Below are 11784 nucleotides of genomic sequence, written 5' to 3'. Positions count from 1 at the left end.
AAGACATGCGTGACGGTCACCATCTACCTGTCGTAGACGTTGAGCAACCAGTTGAGGCACATGTCGACGCAGAGCGGGACGTTGACCGGCACCGTGCGGTCCTCCTCCAGGCGCTCGTAGAGGGCGGTCAGGGCGTGGATCACCTCCACCACGTCCATCACGTGCTCCGCCTGCTGCAGCTCCTGCTCCCGGAACACCTCCGCCAGGCTGCTCAGCGCCAACAGGTCCACTGTCGGTGGCACAGAGAGAGACGCAAGACAGGCGACATGCGGTACATGTGACAGAATCACAATCACGGTTTTATATTATATATTTTGTGACGGTTCCCAGTGGCGTGCACAGACATTTAGAGGGGCAGGTGCTCAAGTGAACAAAAAGGGCACCTTGTGCAGCGCGTGGAACCGGCCGGTTGCCTTAATAGTGTGATATTTATAGATTTTTGGGCCTAAATAATATATTAGAAGCTTTTTTTATCAAGAATTGATCAATGTCACCATGGTCCATATACTGTACAGTGTACACTGTACAACCCCCCCCCCCCCCCCCCCCCCCACTTCGGCGAGGTATATAGGTTTTTATTTATAGGTTTTTATAATAGCGGATCTACAAGTAGATCTGCTGTCTTTGTCCAAAAGTGCCCTCTTACGGGATTTCAGCCCCTGCCTCTCTAACACTGTGCACATCCTGCTTGGGGAGCAGTGAGATGATGATGGCCATCACCATCAGTTCTGTCTATTTGACTTTTGCACATTAACCCCATGCACCTCCTGTTCACGTTAACACATGCAGCGCACGCACGCACGCACACAGTGAAGTCCTTAAACTAGAAACGTAACGCTAACCCTAAACCCTAAGGTAAGTGGGGAACATAGAACCTGGGGAACATAGGGATGACCCCCTACAATCTACATCAATTCTCTTAAATAGCCAATCTACAAGCTCAAAACGTGCCGCATGACAAGGTGTTTTGGACTCGTAGATCAGCTATTTTTGGCTAATGTTCCCCCCCAGTATTTAAGGGGTTAAAACACAGTACAACAGAAATCTTCCTGGCATATCATCAACATACAGTACAGTACCGCATGTACACTATGGACTTATATTCTTCTCATGGGTGAGTAAAGCCTGAATAAATGAACCGCAGTAGGTTTCCTCTTCACACAGCAGTTAGAAAGCTCCCATGCCGGACCCACAGTAGCATGTAAGTACAAAGTGTACAGTACGAACAGTGAAGCAGCACTGATTGACTGACTAAAAATAAAATGGCGCATCACACGCAGAGTTTGAGAGTAGACATCGCTTTTGAAGTTGAGCTTTTAGTTTGCTTGCGTGACCCAACTTATGAAATGTGTTCACACACACACACACACACACACACACACACACACACACACACACACACACACACACACACACACACACACACACACACACACACACACACACACACACACACACACACACACACACACACACACACACACACACACACACACACACACACACACACACACACACACACACACACACACACACACACACACACACACACACACACACACACACACACATGTGCGTCATCTATCTGCAACCTCTTCATCCACTTAAGCTCTGCTGGGAGCGCCGACAGAGATTTGATTCTTGTCTTCTAAACTAATTCAGAGGCCCGTTTCCAAGGACCAGGGCTGTCCTCTGATGTCAGGTGTAATTGGACCGTCTGTTAATGATTCAGACGAGAGAAGGGAGGCGACTCGAGTGTTCTCCATGTCAGGAGAAAGAAAGGCGACACCAAAAGGCAGGTTGCTCCCTCAAATGGCACCCGCTGTAACACTCACAAATTGAGCCAAGAGAAACCCATTTGAAGGAGCTGGTAGCTAGCTAGCTGTAGTTATTATGACACCCCGGTAATTAAGTAGGCCAGAAAAGAATGAGATGAGAGAGCAGCACGCGAGACGAGAGCGAGATAAAGAGAATGGGAGAGAGGGAAGACTTTGTCAGCCATGCGAGCTTCCCTTGATGCTTCCAGAAGGTTCCCCTTCCATGAGCATCATCACCCATCATCATTCCATCATCTCAGAAATGTTTGACATCTGAAACATTTTATAAATATGAATTTAAGCACATGCTACTTCTGTCTGATTTTACTTCAGACATGCTAGTGTTAAAGCCTCGAGTTGTACTTGGTAACCATGTTGCACACCAGAAAGAGAAGATCTACAAGCGCAACCAAGCATAAATCACCCTTCACAGACTACTGCAGCGAGAAGAGGCGAAGCAGGGCGTAGTTGTGGGTAAGAGGAGAGGCAGAGAAGAGGGATGGGGAGGAGGGGCTGAGATGGCGTGTGACAGATGGACAAGGCCGGATCAGGCCACGCAATGCCCGCGGGGCTGATCTGGGGTCAGAGTGGGACACAGAAGGAGTGATGAGGGTGGCAATGTGTAGGAGAGGTGGGGAAATGGAAAAGGTACAAGAGCAAGATAAGAGCAAATAATTGCGGTATAAGGAGGAAGTCTGGTAGATATCTAATGGGATTGAGTGAGGGAGTAAAAGGTAAGAGGGGAGAGTAGGGCGCGTCCGGTCCCCGAGGGGGCTACAAGTGTATGCCTCATGCAGCACAGCCTAATTACCTCCACTCTAGTAAGTCAAATGGGCCAATTAATTAATTATCTAATTAGCAAGCATGATGACGTTCCGGCCACTAACGTAAATGTGAGACATAAATCCTGTGCTTCGGATGTTTGTGCTGTAGCTCCCCTTGAGCCGATCGGTAGCATTGATCGCTTGATCTCGGAAATGGCACGATATCCGTCTTAAGGAGTGGAGAGCAGGAGGCTCTCTGTTTTATGTGTCTACAAGGAGACGGAGACGGAGTAAAGTTTTACCATGGCAAGAAAAGAGAGAGAAAAACATGCAGGGCTCGGGGGTTTGTAGAAATAACAAGATTCCATATCTGGCACACACAGTCACACACACACACACACACACACACACACACACACAGCCAGCATCACACAAGCACCCACAGAATGCAGCAGTGCAGAGCTGGCATAATCACATCCCTTAACAAGCCCTGGGGTTTTGAGCGGGGGGGCTATAGCCTGCGTGCGAACACTGTGGATGGACACGTACATCTCAGTGCCTTCTGCACTCGCCGGAGCTTCATGGCCGTCCGGTACGCGGAGAACTTGATGTTGTTCAGATCGGCTAGTGGGGTCGGGGGGGGGGGGGGGGGGGGGGCAGAGAGAGACAGACAGATACAGAGAGAGAGAGAGAGAGAGATGGAAACAGATTAGAGGAAATGAGTAGAGCAAGAAACAAACACACTCCCACCCTGTTTGTTTTCCTCCACTACCCCCATACCCTCCCCCCCCCCCCCCCCCTACAGTTTATCACCGCATCTCAGGAGTCATTAGCAGGGTCATGAAGTGTACAGAGAGGGCACTGTGCGTTGCTGATATTATCTGCGTCTATAAACACGTGCTGTACAGTATACTATACATGCACCCCTGTGTGCCTGTGTGCACGCCAAGCAGATGTGCATTTGCAGACACACAGTGTCTCTGAGACAGTGTGTGTGTGTGTGTGTGTGTGTGTGTGTGTGTGTTTGAGTACGTGCATGTGTGCCCCCGTGTCTGTGTGTGTGTGTGTGTGTGTGTCTGTGTCTGTGTCTGTGTGTGTGTGTGTGTGTGTGTGTGTGTGTGTGTGTGCATGCGCACATGTGTCTATAATACGCTCGATCCCCTCGGCCAGCTCACCGTGTCAGAGCCGATTAACAAAGAGACAAGCGTTTAATCACAATTAATTAAAGGCTAGGTCGAAAAGCAATTGTGGCGCCTGACAAATCGGGGCCCCCAGGTTAATGACAGCGGTGTTGTAGTAGTCCCTGAAATACAGGGCCTTTAATGAGCACGTATGTGAGCGAGAACAGTGGCCCCTGGTGAGGACATAGGGCCCAGTGGGGAGTGGGGGGGATCTCCAGTAAAACGAGTATATATGTCACAGAGAGAAGCTTTAATTGTCTCCTTTACTCACCCAGCGCCTGGTACAACTCTGTCATCTTTGGATGGTCCCAGCACGTCGTCTGGGCCTGATGGCTGTGTGGGGGTAGAGAGGGGGATGGAGGTGGGGTGGACCGAGAGACAGAACCACATAATGGCAATGTGACACAGAACAGGGGGACAATTACACGCCGCAGCACCGTTTTCTGGACCTCGCCCTACATCAATTAAAAGTATTAAGATTATAAAGATCGCTTTTGTCTTTGCTGACAGGCACTCAAAAGGCACTCAAATGAGATGTTAACGTCCTGTAAACTAGACTTAGAAATAAAACTAGTGTTGACTAATCATTACAAGTGGCTCTTATTTTGATGAGGCAGTTTCTGCACAGGAAGTCCGTTTCACTTGTAAACAAGCTACGATGGATGAGCTGTCAAAGTGCTAGTCGCCATGTTAGCGACCATAGGCTATTTACATTATGAAAACCATGCATGATCTGTCATTTAAACAATGTAAGTTATACATGTTGGAATTAAACATGGAACCTGCAGCATTAGGTGAGTAATTCATTGTATTGGACAGTGTTGGACGTTTGTGGTTGTGCTAATGGTAAACGGACACCTGCTGCTTAACGACTACAAATACACTGTGCAGCTTTGCATCTTTGTATCTTTTGCATCTGCCCATGTGAAAGCAGCATAACGTTGTGGCAGGATACGTACAGGACGGGTGCTCCTTTGAGTACTAGCCAAAAATAATAATGTGCCTCCCTGCTTGAGACATTTTAAAATGAAACTCCTGGGACAGTGCTGACATAATGAAGTGACATTATTCCGGGAGAGTGGCTCAGCCCTGCGGTCGCCCTCACCTATAAGGCGACGGAGGGGCGCCGTCTCAAGTCAACTTGAGCCACGAGAGATACCACCAGCGAGCGAGTTGCCGTGTGGAACGTTGCGACCAGTTAAGCACAGAATAGTAAATCCTCGCCGACCCCCTGCAATGAACACAGCAGAACGCTCCCTAATATACCCCACTGACGGCACCGTCTCACCCAATCACAAGCCACGCTCCTTCCAGCCCCTCCCTTCGCGGGGCAGAAAACGGGGCCACGTTGCAGAGAGCATGACGAGGGAGATCAAAGGGGCAGCAAGGGGGGGTAGAGAAGGAATGAGATGGGAGAGGAGAGGGGAGGAGAGTTGAGTTGAGGAGAGGAGAAGAGAGGAGAGTTGAGTTGAGGAGAGGAGAGGGGAAGAGAGGAGAGGAGAGGAGAGGAGAGGGGAAGAGAGGAGAGGAGAGTTGACTTGAGGAGAGGAGAGGGGAAGAGAGGGAGAGTAGAGTTGAGTTGAGGAGAAAGAAGGACAGGTAACGCTGTTTACAAGTGATCTCCGAGCCTCACTGAGGAGCAGCATTGCAGCGCTACGGTGTGCTTAACAGCAGCGCCCTGCTGGAGACATACTGAAGGGGGGGGGGGGGGGGGGGGGGTACCAAAAGCTACAACGTGAGCACTTCATTAAGAAAGTCCACATGCACCCTTGTTGCCCATACGCATGCACCATGACAAATATATATCCCAGAAATATAAGAGAAGCACAAAATAAATGAATGACAAAGGCCCCAAACCATGCAGGAGGTGGTCGGGTCACCGAGGGTTGATTATTTATATGTTTACTACGTGGCTTGGTTGAATAATTGGTCAATCACTCAATTCAGCTGTTATTTCTGGATAATGACCACTGAGCTCAATGAATAATGAATAACATTGCTTTTCCAAGTGCTCAAAGCGCTGTATATAATGGTTATAATGGTTATAATGGTTCATTCATTCATACATTGGGAGGTGAAGCGGCGAACAGTCGACGCCAGCGTCCTCACTTCCCACATTCACACACCAATGGTGGCAAGCTCACACGACCAACTCATTGGAGGCATTGTAGGGTGCAGTGTCTTGCCCAAGGACACTTCCAACATGTGGATAGGAGGAGCCGGGATTCGAACCGCCGACCCAGGGATCACTGGACGACCTGCTCTACTTCCTGAGACACAGCCTCCCGATCAATAACAGACCCCCTTAGATCTCCATATATGGAGCTGACCTGTTCTGACTAAGCATGTAACGATACACTCAACTCACGATACGATACGTATCACGATATGAGTTTCACGATACAATTTTCTCACGATATTTTCAACACAATTATTTTCCAGACAAATGACCAAAAAGAGCATCAATTAACCCCCTTGCCGCGATTGCCGAAAGTCTTCGGCAATTGAAGCCTAATTTTAATATTAACACTTGCCGCCATTGCCGTAGCCCTTCGGCAATTGTTGTTTTATAGTGCATTTGATCGATCGAGCCATAATGCTACTTACGTTAGCCGGTTAGCTAGCTGTGTTGTTAGCACAGCATTGGATCGTTCATCTTAGATCGTCGTCACCATAAGAATCCATTCTATCCGTTTCTTTCAATCGCCTGTATCTCCTATTCCTTGTCCCAGATGGCATTTTTGGTCAAAACAGCGTTTCTTTGACGGCACGAGCCCACGTTGTGGAGGGCTAAAGTGTACGGGCAATGACGCGATCATGTAAACAAAGGTTGTCATGGCAACGTAAAGCTGGCAGGAATAAGCCAACTTCCGGTTGAGGCAAAATGTGGCTTTTCAAAATAAAAGCTCAAATTAAAAAAATGCTGGCGTGAATTAGGTCCTAATTTCTCAATAAATGGTGGCAGTATAAGAGTTAACGACCATCACCTGTCAGACACATACAGCTCCCCTCTGCAGGCCTCTACTACTGAAAGTGACTGCATGGAGTCTGTTTCATTTCTCTCCAAAAGCATGTGAATATGATGGAATAGGATTACAGCTCACATTTCATATCACACACTAGCCCCCCCTAAAAAAAATAATAATAATATTAATAAATCGATACATATCGTCGGGATATAATATCGATATATCGCGATATACGATATATCGTTACATGCCTAGTTCTGACATTCCATACGTATGTTGATCCTTCCCCATCTATCCTTCCTCTTCGATGTCTCCGATTTGACTGATACCTGTCCATTTAAACTCTAGACAGGCCTGCCCCAAAGTCATTAGTGCAGCCGCGCCCGGCAGCCAGCGAAAACTAGTTCTCAACAGGCCCGAAACTTAAGGCCCGGCCCTACCTGGGCCCTCATCAAACCCTGTACACTCAAGACACTGCCCCCGCTGCCACCCTTAGATGGATCTGACCTGTTCTGACATTCCTTATGTTGATCTGATCTCATCAAACCCTGTACACTCAAGACACGCTCCATATATGGCCAGTACAAAATTCATTCCATATATTGATCTGACCCCCCCATGCCAAAGCAACCAGCGCTCGCCCAGCAGTCTGCCGTCAACCCAGGTGGATGCGTGCACGCAAACTCTCCCTTTAGGGCGAGACCATGTACGATCTGTTGTTTCACAGCCACAACACAGTAATAACGGCGTAGTAGACCGTTGCGTATATGCACAAGTTTAAGTGAATCCGAGATGAACTGGCCCAATACTCTGTAATGTGAGCCCTTCTTACCAGGCAGGCACACAGACTGGGTCCGTAAAGACATGGATTCTCTGACAGTCCACTGGCGTGCCAATGTGGCGGCCAATCAGGATTTGTCTCAGTATGGCAGATGGCCAGTGCAGAGCTCCTCGACTGATGGCTACTGGATCCCCCGCTGTCAGATCTTACCGCCAGCCTGACACCTTATTTATATTTCAGCAAAGAAGGAGAGGACACTGGAGCAGCTTGGACATTTAAGCCTTTATTCATTCTAAGGTGCTAGCAAAGGTGACTGACGTTTGGACGTCTACGACACATTCCTCTGAGGAGGATGGCGTAGACATCGAAACGGACCTGTCTTGTATTCTGGCTGAGGTAGTACTGTGATATTCCTCTTCTTCACCGGATTTATACTTGTTGTGCACCAGTGTCACACACCGCGACACTGGTGCCGCTACCCACTCCTATGCACAGCATTGTGTGTATGTGTGTCTGTCTGTCCGTTTAAGCACAGACTTGTGCTCGACTGATTGGCTGAGCACGAAATGTGATATATAATGTATTTTTGTGTATTTTTTTGGTGTACGACGTTGGCGCACAACCAAGCCCAAGTGGGTCTACAGTAGTCACAGTACCATTTTAAAATCACACTTGTGTGAAGTGAGGGGTGCTATCATGCTATGCTTATCATCATACGTCACATTCCAGTGCTCAGCCAATCAAATCATTTCCGTGGTACAACCACACAAAGCTGGGCATAGGAGGGGCTAGCGCCCCTCAAAAGCAGGCAGAAAGCCGGGGGAACTATAGGGCCACCAGGGGGCGGCAGTGGCTCAGGGGTAGAGTGACCGGATCCCAGAGTTAGTGTCGAAGTGCAGTTGAGCAAGACTCTGTCTGAACCCCTAATTGCTCCCGGTGTGCAGGTTGGTGCTTTGCATGGTTTCCCCCGGCATCGGTGTGTGAATGGGTGAATGTAATGCGGCACAATCTCTGTAAAGCGCCTTGGATAAAGGCGCTACATAAATGCACCATTTACCATTTATAAACGTCTAAAGCTGGTCATTAAGAAATTAATACATAATAGTTTGCAGAGGGATAAACTGCACGACGTGGATAAACACATAAGTACATACACAGATGCATGCACACTCACTCACATGGCACTCATTCACGTACAGTACTGTAGCTTGAGGGTAAAAACAGCAGAAAAATTCAAAGCAGTAAATGGTATTGATGAAGTGGTGGTAAATAGATAAGTGGTTTGGAGAAAAGGGGGCTTACTGTGAGTCAATACCACTCATCTGGTATTCTTATCACAGTTGCAGCTAATTCAATAGTAAGGTTTCAAATCAAAGGAGAAGAGCCTTCAAACGAGACTTCAAACTGGACTTTCTCTGCTAAAAACGTATGTTTTAACTCACAAAAACTTGTGCTTCAGAGTAGACTACCACCAGTTCATTCTACCAGCAGCCGCATGAGAGAATTTCATTGCTATTGGTTCCAGTGAGTTACTGTATATCTTCACGCAGTCAAAAAGGCTGTTCTAGACGCCTTTCCAGCCTGCCAAAGAAACCGAATCAGGGGATAACATACACACTCACACACACACACACCACACCACACACAGTATTCCCATTCTACCCCAAACCGCCATTCCAGATTATCTTACTTGATGTAGTAGGGCACTTTGTTCGGGGAGATGGCACGCTCCCATGGTATCTGCACGGAACCTGCACAGGCACAGAAGAAGGGAGAAATCGATGAGAGAATAGAGGCATGTATGTGCAGCCACGAAATGTCACTCTGCCCCCACCGATGGGGCTGTGGGTATTATTCCGGAGCATCATAACAAGAGGCGCGCCGGTTCAACGGCACACAATAGCCGAGGAAGGCAGCCCTATTGTGTCGTGCTCCCCGAGAGTTTCAGGATATCTGGCAGGAGTTAACCCGTTTTGGGCGGGAACCCCTTTACGTGTTTTAAGCATTATGTTATACTTTAGCTATTGAGAAATAGCAGATCTACAAGCTCGTAGCTCTATGAGCTTGTAGGTCTGCTATTTTTGAAAAATCGTGAAAATGTGGCGCAAATTTACTTCTGGGAGGTCCCTGGAACAACATATTTTCAGATGGGGGTCGGCGGCCAATTACACACATTTTTGGGGGTCCTTGACATGAGAATGTTTGAGAACCATCTTGAAACTGTCAGGATTTAAAAGACATGTTGTAGAATCGTCTCCAGGTCTAAACGGGTTAATAGAGTTGGTAGGGAGGTGGACCTAGTGGAACGAGCATGGCGCCTGGAGCATCTAATCTGAACCACGGGGGGTTTGGCATGAAAGGGGACAGAATATATAAAGAGGCTGGATGTACAACGTGTGCACAAACACACGGTGACAATTCACAGAAAGGCAGAAAACATATCCTGTGCTCATTGTTGCCTTGCTACATTTTGGACCCACACACGTTCTCACATACTGTATATAGTGCTCCTTTTATTGTGAGCGAGACATTTGGGGACACTAGGGATCCGACATTGATGTCGACATCTCAGCTGCTGTAGTCCGGCAGCCGGGGTGGACGGGTGGGAAATTTGGTATTTTCAGACCAACATACGGCCAATGGGAGACTAAGTCCTATATGCCCTGTTCAGACTATACGGCCAATGGGAGACTAAGTCCTATATGACCTGTTCAGACCAACATACGGCCAATGTTCAGACCAAAAAAAGCCATTGTGACGCTGATACAATTACAAAGCAGCCACCAGTAAATTCCATTTCATTTCTTGTTATTAGTTATAAGCATTCTACAAAGCCTAGGTGCCATTTAAATGAGTTACCTTACCCGACCCGACCTATCATGTCTGAGGGAGGATGAGGGTGGCTTTGTACTGTGTGTGTGTGTGTGTCTCGCGCTCTCTCTCTCTCTCTCTCTCACACGTTCATAGCACTATGGGAATTTCCGTGTCTAACTGTCACAAAGAAAGAAAAGAAAACCTGCAAGCTGTGCAACTGGCAAAACCTTGTTGTTGTACTCCTACCACAAATCAATAATGCACACGCGTTGAAGACAATAGGCATCAGACAATAGAGACCAGGAGGAGAATCATGTACTCCCAATTGGTAAAACGTAGCATTACCACTTGAACTGAAATGTACAAGATCTCCTCAAAAGCTCATTTAATTCAACTTTCCCAAAGTTGAATCTGGACAAATGGACGGTTGATACATCTATAGCTGTCTGTCTATCTAACTACTTTGCAAGTGCATACTGACACCATGATGTGGCATGCTGCTGTTCTTGTTGTTAGAGTACTAGTTCATTCTGTACCTGGTATAAAAATATTCATAATTTAGTTGTCAGCCCCCAGAGTCCTCTGCTGAAAACCACTTCCAGCATGCCTGTGTATGTAAGAGAGATAATTGTGTCTGTGTGTGAAGGCCTAAATGTGTGCGTGCGTGCGGGAGAGAGAGAGAGAGAGAGAGAGAGAGAGAGACAGAGAGAGAGAGAGAGAAGAGAGAGAGAATCAGAGAGAGCGAATCAGAGAGACTAGATAATGTGTACACAAGAGAGTATTATAAGAGGAGAATGTAGCCTACCTATAAATAAATCTATAATGTATTGGATAAATTAAAACTAATAATTAATAATACTTTTGGATACTGTTCATATTTTCCTACACTACAATACAGTTCATTATTCAAGTTCAAGTAAAAAACTACACAAAAGTTTTTAAATTACAATGAATACAGCACACAAAAAATGTTACTTTTTTGTGTGCTGTATTCATTGTAATTTAACTACAACCACACACACGCACGCGCGTGGACACACAGACATAAAGACTCAAATGCTGAACTGCCAGTGTAGAGCTGTGTGACATCGCTTAGCCAGCATGACAGCAGCAGCACAGGATGCATTTGGAGGAGGACAGCAGAAGACTTTCCTCAATTTCCCTACCTCTCACACAGCGATACACCATGGACTCTACGCACGCACGCACACACACACACACACACACACAAAATATAATGAATCACTCTTTGAAGGGCAGCAGGTACACTGCCAAAAAAGAGACACAATCCTCAATTTAAAGTCAGTCCTGCTCAGTTGAGAGCGGTGATTTGGGCCAGCTGCAGCCGGCATCACCCGGGGAGTCTGCTGTTACCATCGCAGACACCCACAGAGACACACATCCCCTTAACCCCCTAAAACATATTTGAGACATACTAATGCCGTTTATTTCCTTCCC

At 47.2% G+C, this 11784-nt stretch overlaps 1 protein-coding gene across 5 annotated transcripts in view; it reads right to left on the bottom strand.

The window, feature by feature from the left end:
• Positions 1–11784, bottom strand: part of drp2 (dystrophin related protein 2) — a 187770-nt gene that overhangs the window by 49159 nt on the left and 126827 nt on the right. For 4 of the 5 annotated variants that reach the window (XM_080773866.1, XM_080773869.1, XM_080773870.1 and 1 more), the window contains 4 exons: positions 9203–9263; positions 4034–4095; positions 3131–3205; positions 28–229 (listed from right to left, as the gene is read on the bottom strand). In XM_080773866.1, coding sequence (XP_080629992.1) covers positions 28–229; positions 3131–3205; positions 4034–4095; positions 9203–9263 — 400 coding nt within the window. The remainder of the gene's footprint in view (positions 1–27; positions 230–3130; positions 3206–4033; positions 4096–9202; positions 9264–11784) is intronic. The other variant, XM_080773868.1, reaches the window with a different exon arrangement.

The sequence above is a fragment of the Protomyctophum bolini genome (assembly GCF_963924005.1).
Source record: "Protomyctophum bolini genome assembly, chromosome: 10".
In the NCBI taxonomy this organism is placed as follows: domain Eukaryota; kingdom Metazoa; phylum Chordata; class Actinopteri; order Myctophiformes; family Myctophidae; genus Protomyctophum; species Protomyctophum bolini.
This window is presented reverse-complemented; position numbering and strand designations above follow the sequence as displayed.